General features: G+C 50.8%; 1 protein-coding gene across 5 annotated transcripts in view; it reads right to left on the reverse strand.

Annotated features, from left to right (window-relative positions):
• Window positions 1-920: 920 nt before the first annotated feature.
• Window positions 921-15,705, reverse strand: part of SPTLC1 (serine palmitoyltransferase long chain base subunit 1) — a 61,650-nt gene continuing 46,865 nt past the window's right edge. Inside the window, exons 9-15 of one of the 5 annotated variants that reach the window (XM_036278507.1) lie at window positions 12,934-13,041; window positions 12,324-12,419; window positions 11,874-11,970; window positions 10,565-10,619; window positions 5,120-5,237; window positions 1,954-2,027; window positions 921-1,336 (exon numbers count right to left, since the gene is read on the reverse strand). In XM_036278507.1, coding sequence (XP_036134400.1) covers window positions 1,249-1,336; window positions 1,954-2,027; window positions 5,120-5,237; window positions 10,565-10,619; window positions 11,874-11,970; window positions 12,324-12,419; window positions 12,934-13,041 — 636 coding nt within the window. In that variant the 3' untranslated portion in view covers window positions 921-1,248. Of the gene's footprint in view, window positions 1,369-1,953; window positions 2,028-5,119; window positions 5,238-9,997; window positions 10,017-10,564; window positions 10,620-11,873; window positions 11,971-12,323; window positions 12,420-12,933; window positions 13,042-15,705 lie in introns of those variants that run through there. The other 4 variants (XM_036278500.1, XM_036278498.1, XM_036278499.1 and 1 more) reach the window with 4 other exon arrangements.

The following is a 15,705-nucleotide window of genomic DNA, read 5'->3' on the forward strand; positions in this document are numbered from 1 at the left end:
GCATACACTGTTGTACTACATGCCTCTTCTGCCTCCCCAGCCCCACCAACACCACCCAGATGTGTAAAAAAGTTAAGTCAAGGGCCTATCCTGTTGAGTACATTACTCACACAAACAGACTAGCAGGAATGTGAGTTTATCTTCATGAAAAGCAAACCACACAGATCTAGCCCGCAGAATGGAGCCTTTAGGCAGCGGCAGTCACAAGGCAGGTGTCTGAAATGACTCAATCAAAATAGAAACCAAGCATAAAAAAGCGTTATTTCAAAAGATGGGGAACACAAACTATAAAAGTGACATTTTTACAATTTTATTCCTTTACCTTCAATAAGAGGAAAAAAATGGTTGTGACATTTATGCAGAATGTGTGGCCGTCACACTGACACCCCTAACTCAGGTTGCTGAGGAAAAAGCAGCTGACGTACAGCTTGACATGTTTGTTTTTAGTGCTTTACATCAGTTTTGGATATTTGGAATTAATGAGCTGAAAGAAACCCTCCTTTCCTTGGCTTAGAAAAGCCTGCGGTCCCACGGCCCTCGGCAGGCCCGCTGCCCAGAGAAGGACACTGGAGATGCTCTGATACCGAGAACATGGCCATACTCTGGGGTCATCACAGTAGCCCTCCTGAAACACACGAGGTCTACTCATAGAAAACAGCAAGGTTAATTCTGTTAGAACAGAAGAGAATAGTGTCTGATTTACATTACTGCTCACGTAGGAAGTCTAATGACTACTCTCTGGTCTGAGAGGCGAAGATTAGTGGTGGAAGTGGTGTAACAGCAGTATTTCGTGTCTATGAATGACAAGTGTGTAAGAAATACCCCGCCTGTCGGCACCACGGAGCTCCGCACGTGCGCACGGAGGGCCCAGGAGGGCTGTGCGGTGCTCTGCGCAGGGCTCCCCTCAGCCCAACGGCGCAGTCGCTCCCCATGAAACCTGCAGCGCTCACAGAATCTGCCCTAGAAGGGAGAGAAGACACAGGGAACCTCCACGATTAAACGATGACAACAACGAAAAGAATACAAAGTAGCAGTCTAATGAAACATTTAAACAGCACTGAACAGCAATTTAAACACCAGTTATGCTGTCATTAGTTTTCCTTTAAAAAACAATCAGTTCTGGGCTTTCTGATGTTTTCTTTGTAAAAACAACCAGCATCGTCTTGGTCACGCAAGCCACCCCGGGAGACGCAGTCTCAGTCCCCGCAGGCCTTTGGCCGTTCACCTCAGCAGCACGGAGCCCTCTGGCTACGCGGTGGCCCGGCCCGGAGAGGTCACAGCAGGACGGCCTGGGCGACCTCCTTGATGGTGGACGCAGCTTTCTCCAGCTCCTCTTCTGTCTGCTCCACTGTGACCACGACCCTGATGCTGCAAGAGAGGGGACACAGCAGGGCCGCAGGTCAGCCTGCACCTTCTGTGCCTGAAATGCCACAGGGACGTGGCTGTCCCGGGGCTGGCCTGCTGCTGCTCACCGGCCCACCCCGGGACCTCACGGTGCTGCATACCTGCCAAGACCACACTTCAGGGTCCCCTCTCCACTGCACTGTGAGCACACAGAGGGCGGCCCGGGCACGTCCCCATGCAGGTTCCTGCACCTTGCGGTCCCCACCCCAGCCAGCATACGTCCTTGCGGTGGGGACTGCCACACACTGTGTGCTGTCTCAGGGCACGGGGTGGAGGGGGGGGTGTTCGCTGACCAAAACTTCCGCTATCTCCCTTCCTTCTGACATTTGTCTCAGTCCATTAAGAGCACACCGTGAATCCTGTGGGATTTTCAGTTAAAACCTGAAAATATCTGATTTAAGAATGAACCACAGTTGATGTACTCTATTTTAGACAGACCTTCGTCCTTGCCCTGTGACAGCCTTTCAAAAACTTTCAAAACATGACACACTCCACCCAGACTTTAAAAGCAGGAGCACAGAAGTGAGGCTGCCCTCGACGTCCACCAACCTTGGAGGAGGGAGGCACCTCTCTTCTCTCTCCAGGTAGCGGGCCCGTGTGAGCGCGATGCCTCTGTCCATGCACTGTGGGAGGAAAGGGGCAGGTCAGGCGGCTGCAGACATGCGGTCAGGGCTGCGAGGAGAGACGGAACCACACGGCAGGAGCTCTCCAGGGCACCGCCCACACAGCTCCCGGGACGGACCGTCTGCCAGGGCTGTCAGGCACTGAGCCGCCAGTGCCACGGACACCGAGCTCCTGTTCTGCTCAGTTTAAATGGAAACAGCCGCAGGTGCTGGCAGCTGTCACTGCAGACCGAGCGGACTAGGGCATGGGGACGCAGCAGCAGAGCCCTGAAGACAACCACTCAGGACGGGCACCGGCAGGCTCCAGAGGGACGCTCACACCTCCCAGGCTGGCGGCGCCCGACCCGTCTGCCCATGCACCCGGGCCCCAGCACACCCGTGCGGCCACACACCCGTGCGCTCCCAGCCCTCGCTCGCCCGCTGACATTTTCAGAGCTTAAAGCATTCTCTACCGAAATAAAGACCCGATGATGGGAGTGTGTCACGGTGCTTTCTTCTTGGGTTGACGAGAACGTCTGAAGTTGGTGACAGTCGCAGAACCTTGTGAGTATACGAAACACGTCTCAACTGTACACTTTATTTTTTATTTATTTTTTTATCCTCACCCGAGGACATTTTTTCATTTTTTGTTCAGACAGATCGGTAGGGGGAGAGAGGAAAAGAGAGAAATACTGATATGAAAGGGACACATCGAGTGGCTGCCTCCTGCATGACCCAACCAGGGCCGGGGACAAACCGCAACCGAGGTACATGCCCTTAGCGGGAACCGAACCTGGGTCTCTCTGGACTGCAGGCCAACGCTCTAAACGCTGAGCCAAACCGGCCAGGGCTCAACTGTACACTTTAAAACAGTGACTTTCATGGCCTGTGAGCCATGTTTAAAGGACTGACCAGTACGGGCGGCACAGAGAGCGGTGGCGCCATGTGTGTGGGGCAGGGCAGGGCTCTGCGTCAGGAAGGGTGCCCACCGAGAGGCCCACTCCCGAGCTCGGCTGCACAGGCTGCTCTAGCCTGGCTTGTTCAGGAGCGGTGTGAACCATCACTCAGTTTATGCCAAGACTCCTCAAAACAACTTGACGAAACCTCAGCTCTACAAAGCATAGACACGTCACAGCCCAGGACCCTTCCACCTGCCGCAGGCACCGCAAAGGAACAGTGAGCTACGAGACAGGGCTTCAGGACGGGCGCTGTGACGATGCGCGAGCACGCAGCTAGCCTGCTTCCCTCCTTCAGCCTTGGAGTTCCCGGAGCCAGCCCGCAGACAGGGCTGGGGCCTTCCCGCGCTCTTCCCCCACGGGTCACCTCCGCGAGGAGCAGGGTGTTCGTGCCGTCACGTCCCTCACTGGCCCTTGTCTGTCCCTTCTGCACAGGCGGCAGTGAGAGCTGACCGCGGCTGCGCAGCGAGTGCGCACAGGTGGGCTAAGAGGGCTCGCACCACATCCAGAGGAGGCCCACGTCGTGCACGCGTGCAGAGCGGTGCCACTGCAGACTCCAGCAGGGCACGCAGCGTCACGGGCCTGCCCGCCCAGCGGCATCTGCCAGGCCCATGGCCAGTCTGGGAAATAGGCTGGCACAGGAAGGCGACGGGCCACAGCTGGCCTCCTGGCCTGGCCTTCAGCCTACGTGTGTGTTATAAACTGGTCTGGTATGACGCCTGCGTAAGAACCCTCCTTGCCGGGTGCTGCACTGCCTTCTGTCCACACACATCCAGGTGACATCACACTGACCACCCAGGTGGTGCCGGGCTGCAGTCCTGCCCTCAGGGCCGGTGTCCTCAGGCCTGCACAGCTGTCTGCCAGAGGGACCTGTGACATCTTCTCACTACGGTCCTGCCCTCTGGGCCGGTGTCCTCAGGCCTGCACAGCCGTCTGCTCGAGGGACCTGTGACATCTCCTCACCACGGTCCTGCCCTCTGGGCCGGTGTCCTCAGGCCTGCACAGCCGTCTGCCAGAGGGACCTGTGACATCTCCTCACCACGGTCCTGCCCTCTGGGCCGGTGTCCTCAGGCCTGCACAGCCGTCTGCCCGAGGGACCTGTGACATCTCCTCACCACGGTCCTGCCCTCTGGGCCGGTGTCCTCAGGCCTGCACAGCTGTCTGCCAGAGGGACCTGTGACATCTCACTCAGAAGGTTGCAGTGCCTCTAGCATGATCTGACACATCTCCTTAATTAGGACCTCCCATTCCGGACCTGTCAGCGTTTGGTTTCCAAGAGGACCGACCCCAGAAGGCACGGACCACAGATGTGTGGAGCCCGTTTCTCTAGGCGACAGGCTCATGCCCGCAGGGCACAGGGCACCTGAAGGCAGCTGAGCAGCCTGAGGCTGGCCTCCACTGTGGCCCCCACACTAAGCGGCCTGACATCCTGGGCCACAGCCGGGCAAAGGGCCCGATGCTGGCCAGTGAGGACCCAGGGAGCAGCCTCCAGAAGGAAAGGCCCACAGGAGCCAGCAGGTCGAGGAGCAGACGCAGCCGTGAGTGACGGCACATGGCTCCCAGAGCTGCGGGGCCACGGCAGTTCCCCGGGGCAGGCAGCACGGCCAGCCGGGCGGGGCTCCAAGAGAAGCTCCGCCGGAGAGGAAAGGCAAGCGGTCTCCCTGGGGAGCATCTCCTGGTTCGTGACTGAGTTACAATTAGCTGTAAACTCACTTTCAGACGATAAAGACTGATCTCCCGAATCAGGCATCGATACAGAGTGGTCCTCCTTCCTTTCTGGTTACAAGATCTCTGAGGCCCATTTCTGAGCTCTGTTGGGGTTCACCCCGACAGTCCCTGTCCAGTATTATGTGGGGTCACAACACACAGCGCCGCCTCCACCGCACGGGAGAGAGTTGTGACCGGCAAGCAAAGGGTGCTCTGAAGGCCCGTGAAACGCTGCAGGGGCGGAGTGTGCTGCACTCTGAGAGCGGGGCACACGCCACCTCTGGTCGGCAGGCAGACCCGGCGGTGAGCTCTGCTGACAGCGCACCGGGACCCGGCTGGCTCCGGCGAGTCCGCTGCGCCCTCTCCCAGGGCAGGGAGCTTTGTGAAGAGGGGCACAGACGGCTCGGAGGAGCAGTGCAAGGAGAACCACGGGAACAGCTGGACACTCACCTGGCTGACAATCTCCTGAAGCAGCTTGACATCCTGCTCTCGCGACCCCGTGCTCTCCTCCAGCTGCAGGTGAAAAGCGGGGGACAGGGCCTCGCCCACCACTCTCAACCCAGAAATGCTGCGGGGAGAACACACACGTCAGAGCCCTCTGGCCGCCCTGCACGATACCGCAGCGTCTCCTCCTCGGAGCGCCACGCGCCACACCGTGGTCGCACAGCCAACCAGGCTGCAACTCCAACCAGGGACTCTAGAATCTAGGGTTTCTGGACTGGGGGGAACCTTCTAGATTAGTTTTCTTTACTAATGTAGAAGCAAAACAATATGCTTTCAAAACCCATATCCTATGTGAACTTTAAATGTATTCAACATGTACATAAAAAAGTACCAGTTATTTTTAGGTCATGTACTCTCAGGACAGAATTTTTTTTTTTTTATCCTCATCCAAGGACATTTTTCCATTTTTTGTCCAGGTAGAGTGGGAGGGAGAGAGAGGAAGAGAGAGGGAGAAAAACATCGATATAAAGGGACACATCGACTGGCTGCCACCCGCACGACCAACCAGGGCCAGGGACAAACTGCAACCAAGGTACGTGCTCTCAGTGGGAACCGAACCCGGGACTCTCTGGACCGCAGGCTGACGCTCTAACCGCTGAGCCAAACCGGCCAGGGCTCAGGAGAGAATTTTTAAAATGGCTTTCCAAATAGTATCTCATGTGAATTAAATGGCCTGGATTTTTCTTTTTTTTTTAAATCCTCACCTGAGGATACTTTTACATTTATCTTCAGACAGAGTAGGAGGGAGAGAGAAACATCGATGTGAGAGACACATCAACTGGTTGCCACCTGTGCGACCCCAACCGGGGTACGTGCCTTTGGCCAGAATCGAACCTGGGACTCTCTGGTCCATGGGCCGATGCTCTAACCGCTGAGCCAAACTGGCCAGGGCTGGATTCTCTTAATACATACAGGCCCATAGCCCAACCGAGTCTGTGCTTCGATCTCAGGGGCTCGTCTTGCCCGCCGGGTGGGGCAGGTGGGAGAAGGAAGGAAACAAACGACCCCCTGGCCACCATGACGATGTCAGATGAAAGTGTAATTAAACCAAGTGGACATAGAATCATAGGTCAAGTTCTGAAGCTTAAAAGCTGTGTTTCAGGGCCTATTAAACGTTTTAAATAAGAATTTTGGAAAGCATATTATGTTATCCAAATGGACAAACACTGAGCATGGGCTAGGCCCAGGACAGAGCCACCAGCAGCTCGGAAGAGGTCTCCCTCGTGCCCTGACAGTCTGGGAGGACAGCCTGCTAGAGCTCAGGGCTCTTCCAGCTCCCAGCAAGCGGTCACACTAGGCTCTGACTCCTCCAGGCGCACCTCAGAGCCCGGAGGAGAATCACTGCTTAGAGACTAAAAAAATTACGTAGAAGTGAACACTGATAACTGCCATTGACATTGTTTATCTGTAAGAAATTTATTGGAAAATAAATAAAACCAATAACCTAAATGTAAGAAGCTTAAAAAAAAAAAAAAAGAAATGGAAAAAAAAAAAGAAGAAAAAGAAACTATGAGAAAAACACAAAATTAAATTAAAAAATAATAAGCTAGGCCCTGGCTCAGTGGTCAGAGCGTCAGCCTATGGACTGAAGGGTTGTAGGTTCGATCTCTGGCCTGTCGAGGTTGAATGGGAGGCAACCAATGGATGTGCCTCTCTCACATCGATGTTTCCCTCTCTCTCCCTCCCCCTACCTCCCTCTCACTTTTTCTAAAAGAAATAGATAGAAAAATATCCTCGGGTGAGTATTCACACACACACACACACACACACAAAATAATAAGTTAGGCACATGTCTGGAAAGTTTATCATAAAAACACAAAGGAAAAAAAATAGAGTATAAAGGAGAATCGTGCAGGCACAGAGGTAATCAGGCTATACCCCGTCCAAAGGCCCAGGCCCAGCGAACCTGAGCGGGGTGGGGGTGGGGTCCTGCCCACTGAGGGACACGTACCAGGCCTGGTCTCACAGTGGCTTCACAGAGCAGGAAGTGAGAAAACTGCTCACCCCTTCACTGAGGCTACCAGAACACTGATCCTAGATTATCTGAGGTCAGTATTAAAAATCACAGGATCGCCCTGGCCAGTTTGGCTCAGCGGTTAGAGCGTTGGCCTGCGGTCCTGAGAGACCCGGGTTCGGTTCCTGCTAAGGGCATGTACCTCGGTTGCAGTTTGTCCCCGGCTCTGGTCAGTCGTGCGGGTGGCAGCCACTCGATGTGTTCCTTTCACATCGATGTTTCTCTCTCTCTCTCTCTGTTCCTCTCTCTCCCCCTCCTACTCTACCTGAACAAAAAATGGAAAAATGTCCTCGGGTGAGGATGATAAAAAAAAAAAAAAATTAAAAATCACAGGATCATTTATATATTTATTTATTTATTTTTAAACGTAATCCGCTGTGAGAACACCGGCAACAAGACTGCACAGGGTCAGGAGTGAGCTGCGCACCCCTGCCTGCTGCCTGTGCGCTCAGCACCGGACCACACTCACCCGCACCCCTTCTGCCGCCCACCCCGCGCCCTCTGCCAGCACCAGCTGCTTCTCTTCCCCGCATGCGTGAGGTCATGCGGTGCTTGTCTTTCTGTCTTATCTCACTTAGCATAACACTCGCCAGGTCCAGTTAAATTATTAAGTATGGATATAAAAATTCAAATTAAAATACAAGCTAACTAAATCTCATAGTGTAGAAAATCATGCTGCAATCTAGTGGTTTAGTCAGAAATGCAAGGATGGCTTACCAACAGAAAACATATACATGCAAGTCAGCATGAGCCAGTCTATAATTCTAAAAATTCTACAAACCTAAGAATAATTTGATAAAAGCCATCCACCAAAAACTTATTGTATGATGTTTTATAGGTTTTTTTTTTTTTTTATCCTCACCCGAGGATATTTTTCCATTTTTTGTACAGATAGAGTGGGAGGGAGAGAGAGGAAGGGAGAGAGAGAGAGAGACATCGACGTGAAGGGACACATCGAGTGGCTGCCACCCGCACGACCAACCAGGGCCGGGGACAAACTGCAACCGAAGTACGTGCCCTTAGCGGGAACCGAACCCGGGTCTCTCCGGACCACAGGCCAACACTCTAACCGCTGAGCCAAACTGGCCAGGGCTGTTTTATAGTTAATAAGAAAAACACTTTTATATTGGGAATGAGAGGATGTTTGCTATTACTGCCTGCTCAGTAGAGTAGTAGAGACCCAGACCAATGTAATAAAAGAAGAAAAAGAACTAAAATGTTTAAGAATTAAGAAGGAAGAGAAAAACATTATTGCAGGTAAAGAATTTCTATGTACACCATCATAACGGAACTAAAGAACTATTGGAATTAATAAGACCTTAGACTGCTGAATGCAAGACCAGTATAGAGAAAACAGTAACATTCTAATAAACCTGCAATAGTTAGAGAACAGAAAGAAAAGACAACCCTACTCATAACAGGAACAAAATCTACAGGATATCTAAGGTCCCAGGAGATACAAGAGCTTTAGGGAAAATTTTTAATTTCCATTAAAGGACACAAAAGAAAATTCAAATAAGTGGATACAGATTCCCTCCACACGAAACAGAAAACTTGATGCAGTTACAATGAAAATTCTAGGAATGTTTCTGGTGCCACTTCTCCAAGGAGGGAACTGAGAAGAGGACTGTGGCCTGGCCCGAGAGGAGGATGCTGAACTGGTCTCCAGAGGAGCCAGAGGAAGTGACTTGGAGGCGGGAGAAGGCCAGCACGGTGACAGAATCCGAGGGGCATGCGCGTGGAGAGCGGCCAGCTGGGCCCAGGCTCCTGGGACACGCCCTGAGTTCGCGTGCTGGCAGCCTCTGCGGGCAGGCGGGCGAGGGCAGGGGCAGAGGTGGAGGCGGGGCTCCAGCCAGACGCGGAGGCTTTGGGGAGGCCGGGAAGATGAGCGCGGGGAGGCCGGGAAGATGAGCACAAGGAGACCGGCGCACTGAAGCTGGAGGTGAAGGTGAGGCCAGGGAGGGGCTGAGAGGGCAGAGGGGACTGAGTGCTCAGGAGCGGAAGGACCCAGGAGCAGAAGGACCCTCGACGACGAGGAGGGACACCAAAGGCCCTTGGCCCTCAGTGAGAAGAGCCCTGAGGGTGGAGGAACATGGCTCTGGCTGCAACAACGCAAGACTGGCTCCCACACCTGCACGTGCACAGCTGAAGGCAGATGCAGACAGAGCCGAGGACAGTGGAAAGACGAAGAGGTGTGGGAGAGCTGGGGAGAGAGAGCAGACGGGACCACACACCAAACACCCCGACACTGCCGGACAGAGCGCAGGGCACCGGTCCTGCACCGGCAGGGACTCCAGCTTGCTGGCCTGATTGTACATTAATATTCCACAACCCAATGTAATGCAGTCGATACAGATGGTCTCTCTCCACCATAAATCATGCAAGAATTGTTATTGCTATTAGGCAAACACACCCAGAACCTTAATTACTTCTGCCCCTTCTTTATCTGGAACAGCTGTGATCTGCTCATGACTCTTTTAGGAAAGTTTCTCGTTTCCATAACTGGCACTAGAGAGAGGCCTTTCCTCACCAGAAGGCAGATGTCACCTGAGAAACACCCGGGGCAACGAGGACCAGAATGTGCCTGAGCACGCCCCGCCCTCCATGTCTTCTCAGCTCTCGGGGACCTTGCAGCTTTGGTGTCGTCAAACAAATGAACCGCCAGTGAGGTTCGCTCCAATTCACTTGTCTCTTTTTCCTACATTAACTTTAAATAAAACTCAGGAATCTTTGAGAGAGGAATGCGGAAGTATGAACAATGTCATCCAATGGTGCAGCCCATCACTATGTCTTTTTTTAATCCTCACCCAAGGACATTTTTGCATTTATCTTCAGATAGAGCGGGAGGGAGAGAGGGAGGAAGAGAGAGAAACATCAATGTGAGAGAGCTACATCAACTGGCTGCCACCCATACAACCCCAACCGGGGCCGGAGATGAACTGCAACCAAGGTACGTGCCCTTAGCGGGAACTGAAACTGGGACTCTCCGGTCTGCGGGCTGATGCTCTAACTGTTGAGCCAAACTGGCCAGGGCTCATATTATGTCTTATTTGTACAGATGTGTAGTCTAGGGTTTATGCTGACTACTTCCGGTGGCTGCATGTTGGGTTACTTTTATTTTTATCTTGTATACTGCTATAACATTTTGTTAACGAGCTTGTGCCAGTTTTTAGAAAAACATCATGATTCTTTAAAATAACGATACAATGGATGCTCTGGTTTCATACATACAAACACATATGCGCAAACTGAGTTTGTGGTTTCTTAGTTACAACCCAGTCAAACTGACCCCAGCCTGAGATGACATTCGCATGTTTCATTAATTGCTTCCATGTGGTGCAGATGAACTCCAGTTGGTTGAAAACATACAAACTCACCCTTGTAAAGCACTGTGAATGTGTCTGCACTTCTCCTTCAGCACTGCAAAGACACCTGAAGGAAAAAACACTCATAGTACCGTGACCCTCAAACAATGTGACGTTAGGGGTGCTGACCGCTCCCCCACACCCAGGAGAAAATCCATGTTTAACTTCTGACTTCTCAGAACCTTCAGCTGCCCTCGGCGCCTGCGGGACCCCATCCGCAGGTGTGAAGGACACGGCCAACGTGCACAGCAGACCCTCAGCGTCCTCAGACTCCCAACAGGAGATGGGAACAAACTGCATCAAGTGGCCCTGTGAGGTTCGAACCTGTGCTGTTCAAGGGCCAGCTATGTACTGGAAGATGTGACACTACTGACCTAAAGTATGCTCAGGGTCAGATCAAGTCCACGGACTGAAAGCACTGCAGACCCTTTCACACACGACACACATAGACGTGCACACACTGCTCTGCACACCTTCCGCCCACTGGCGCTTGTTCTCACGAAAACTCTATACATAATCTGGCTGAGGATAAAAGGATACCAATAATTTGTTACAAAACTAACAAATTGGTAAAGTTGGTAAAAAATAGATAATTGGGTAAAACACAGAGACTGTATATAATAAAGTTTACAATCTTTCCCTTGATGTCTCCCCTCTCCCCAGGGAAACGCAGACACTAGAAGACCTGCGCAGGCAGGAAGGCTGCCCCCTGCCGAGCGGCACAGGACAGTGCACAGAAACACACACGTCTCCCCCAGTCTCTGAGTTAAAATCAAAGTTGAAAATTTGGAAAATTTAAAAATCAGATATACTAGTCATGTGTTTCTCACACTCTGTTTCCAGCTTGGGTGAACAGACATGATCACAGCCAAAGCCACATTTTAAATTTAGTCAACTTTGCCCATTAGGTAACCTCTGATGGCTGATAAACGAGGTACCACCTGACGATTCAAAGGCTGAAGGGGAAACGAAGCGACAGTCATAAAAGTATGTATCACAAAAATTAGTAACACACTTCAGCTAATTTCTTAAAGGGGGAAAAAAAAAAGACCACCCAAATGACAAGCCCAGAGCCGAGCCCTCCTTGGGCACCTCCACCCGAGGGAACCAGTACTCTGGCCCCTGCCCCAGAACAGGAGGGACGCTGCCTGACCCCTACGTAAGGCCGGCTGTGCACGGCCGCTCTCTCCATGCCCAAGAACGCAGTTCAGACCAGGGCTCTGCCTGAGAAATCCTTTCCTCCAGCTGACTCTTCCAAAAAGACATGAGTGGCACAGCAACGTGACGTGCAGAACCTGACCTCCGGGTGGGAAGGTCGTACCTGGGTTCTCCTCCATGATGTTCAGGGCCTCGATCGCAGCAGCAGCCAACAGGGGAGGCAAAGAAGCAGAAAAGCAGTAGCCTTGGCCGGAAAGCCGCTGAGAAGAAGCAAACAAGGTAAAAACATAATGCATCTCTCTCTGTCTCTCTCTCTGGCTAAGAAGTCTAAAGGCACCAAATTTCTGCATCACCTACTGAATATCATATACAAACACTGAGGTAGTAAGATCCAGGCATGTATAAAAGCCATACATGTAACAAAAACAAGACTTTTAAGAAAGGGAGATACTTTCTAAATGTAAATATTTTCAGTGATTCTTTAACAAATGGACTTTAAAATAAAAATTGTGTGATTAACTGTGAACAAAATTTTGATAATTATAAGTTACACTGTGAGGTAACCAAGGAACAGTGAGTTTCAGCTGCTGCTTCTGCTCCAAAGAGAACCTACCTGATGGTCGATTACGAAAGACCTGCCGCAGCAGAAACCCCCAATAGAGGCAAGTGAATTCTCCATGTTGGCACTGATAAGATCAATGTCATCGATCTGCCAGAAAAGAGGGACAATGTTAATTATTCCTCTATCAAAAACAGACCAATTTCAAGCCTAGAGACAACATTTCAGCATGAATCATGAATTCCAATCTGGGCTCTACAAACTACTGATGTGAACAGAGGATGGACGCACAGCTCTGCCCTTCAGAGGATGGTGTTCAGCCCCCGGACAGTGTCTCCCTCTGTCCTTTCTGCCATCTCCTCCCACATTAACAATGTGTACACAAGAGAAGAGAGGCGTTAGAAGATGAAATCCAAAGCAGTTTGATGCTAAAAACAAAACAAAGGTACAAACAAAACCATTTCATGGTCTCCCCACAGAAGGTCCGTGAGGTTTCAACAGAACTGATCTTGAGGGCTCTGCTCCTACAGCCCGCGGGCGTGGCGGCCCTGGCCCTCTGTGGGCCCGGTGCAGAGCAGACAGTGGCTATGCCGGTGCCGGGGATGCTGTCTGAAGGACAGAGCTGTTTCCTGTATGAGGGAACGCTCCAGAACAGGAGACTTACATTGATTCCAAAGTGTTCAGTGACTCCTCGGCCGTGCTCCCCAAGGACTCCAAACGAAAGGCTTTCCTCCAGAAAGATCCTGGCTTTGTATTTGTATTTTAACTTAACCTGAGTGTTAATAAAACATAAAGTCAAAACTCTGTTGGTTAGTGGAGCAAACAGCATGCCCCGGGAAGAGCGTGTGCGGCCCTCCTCCCCAGGCAGGCTCCTCTGTGGCTCTGCCCACGTGCTGGTGTGTGTCTGTGCCCAGATCAACGCTCCAGGCACCGTGCACGCTGGAAACCGAGCCACCTGACGTGCACGCCCCCGCGGAGTGGAACAGGAGGCGGCTCCAGCTCACACTGTAAGCAAGTATCCTATCACAGTCTATTTACTGCCACGTGTTTGCGCACTTTGTGATTTTTGTTGGTGATCTGTTGTTTAAATGGTCCCCAGCAGAGTGCTGAGTGCTGTCGGTGTTCCTAAGCGAGGCCGTGACGAGCCTCCCGGAGAAAACACGTGTGTTAGATAAGCTTCGCTCAGACAGGAGTCAGAGCGCTGTTGGCCGTGAGCTAATGTGAGTGAATCGAGAAAGTCAATTAAATCAGGTGTCTTTGAACAGAAACACATATAAAATGCAGTCATGTGCAGAATGATGTAATGTTGTGACTGGAGACTTGCAGAAAGCCGACTGTCTGCCCAGGAGCAACAGTTAAGACTCTGCAGTTCAGTATCTGCAGCACATTTTACAGACTCTAAGTGCCACGAACAACAAAAATCAGTGGAATTTTAGATGCTCTAAAGGGTTCAATTTAACTCAGTGATACAGACAGCACAATGGCAGTTTTTAAAGAAGTCAGTGGTAAGACACATGAGCACAGACACATAACGGAGCTGCTGAGTCCTGGGACGTGCACACTGCTCCTCGTAACACTGGTTTGATTCTGGGCCCACGGCACTTAACCCAGGGCACGCTCCGTCACATGTTCTTCCCTTTACTTCCAGGCTTACACGGACCTTTCCCGTCAAAGGTTCAGATGCTTATCTGTGTTCTTCTAAGCATTTCGTTTTATTTATATTTCTGTTTACCCAGTGGGAAGATGAATATATGCATGTTTGTTTATAAGTTTTTCACTCCCTAATGTTTACCCCATATGACATATTTGTGATCAATTTTACAAATGAGTTAAAGTACAGAGATTATCAACCACTAAATTGTTTTTTTCCTATCCTCATCCAAGGACATTTTTCCATTTTTTGTTCAGATAGAGTGGGAGGGAGAGAGAGAGAAAAACGACGACGTGAAAGGGACACATCGATAGGCTGCCACCCACACGACCAACCAGGGCCTGGGACCAACTGCATCCGAGGTACGTGCCCCCAGCGGGAACCAAACCTGGGTCTCTCTGGACCACAGGCCAACGCTTAACCGCTGAGCCAAATCGGCCAGGGCATCAACCACTAAATTTTTATATATATGATAGAGGCTGACCTCTTGAATACTCCCATGACTCATGTATTTTGATTACTAAAGATTTAATTTAAGATCTTTTCACACTGAAACAATAGAAATAATGCAGAAAATGTGTATGTTCCATATCACAAGTCTCAGATAATTTATTTACTTTTTTTTTTTTTAAAGTATCAATTGTGCCCTGGCCGGTTTGGCTCAGTGGTTATAGTGCTGGCTCACAGACCAAAGAGTCTCAGGTTCGATCCCTGGCCCTGGTCAGGGTCATGCAGGAGGCAACCAATCGATTTCTTTCTCTCACATCGATGGTTCTTCACTCTCTTCCTCCCACTCTATCTAAAAATAAAATCAATGGAAAAATATCCTTGGGTGAGGATTAAAAAATATATATATATATCAGTTGCCTTCCACATGTGCCCTGACCAAGGACTGAGTCTGCAATCCAGGCGTGGGCCCTGACCAGGAATCGGACTGGCCACCTTTCAGGGCATGGGACGACACCTGACCAACTGAACCACACAGCCAGGGTGATCATTTACTTTTTAATCATGATTTTTATTGGCTAATCTTGCTAATCAATATCAAATTCAGGTGGGGAGGGCACTGAGCTTTTTGCTGGATTCTAATTAAAAATGAATACACTCGTTTGGTGAGAATCATATCTTTTCAATATTGACTCTTCTCCATCCATTAACATGAATGAGAAGTTCCTGAGAATCCCATTTGAATATATTTAATAACACGATGACAGCACAGATCAGGGAGAGGAGCCCCAGTCACCCTGCTGTGCGCCCTCAATCGCCCACACTAGTTCTGACGCAGGCGGACCTGCCCGGCCCTCCAGCTGCTGCTCCCCTGCTGGGCTGCACGCTGCCATGGGTACTGCAGTTGTGGCCTGAAACACTCAGTTCTAGCACCTTCTGGCCACTGCCTCCCTTCATGGTCCCATCAGTCTTGGACAGAAAAATGGGGAGAGGAAAACAATATATCTCTTTCCCTGACATTTAGGATGTATTTGTATTTTCTCTAAATATAGTGAAAACTTGAAAAAGAAGATATGGAACCCTTACATTCCATCCTTATTCAATTTGAGGGAGTCACGGATTCAAATGTCAGTGGTCAGATGCAAGGGTGGTTCAGCACAGGGCAACCAATCAGTGTAACGTATCACACTGACAGAAGGGCACAGCCGCTGTGGGAAACAGTGTGGCAGCGCCTCCGTAATTAAACACAAAGCTGCCCTATGATCTAGCAATTACACCGTTAGATACACACACCAAAAACCTGAAAACAGATTCAGATGAACACACACAAATGTTCAC

The sequence above is a fragment of the Molossus molossus genome, unplaced genomic scaffold, assembly GCF_014108415.1.
Source record: "Molossus molossus isolate mMolMol1 unplaced genomic scaffold, mMolMol1.p scaffold_m16_p_29, whole genome shotgun sequence".
In the NCBI taxonomy this organism is placed as follows: Eukaryota; Metazoa; Chordata; class Mammalia; order Chiroptera; family Molossidae; genus Molossus; species Molossus molossus.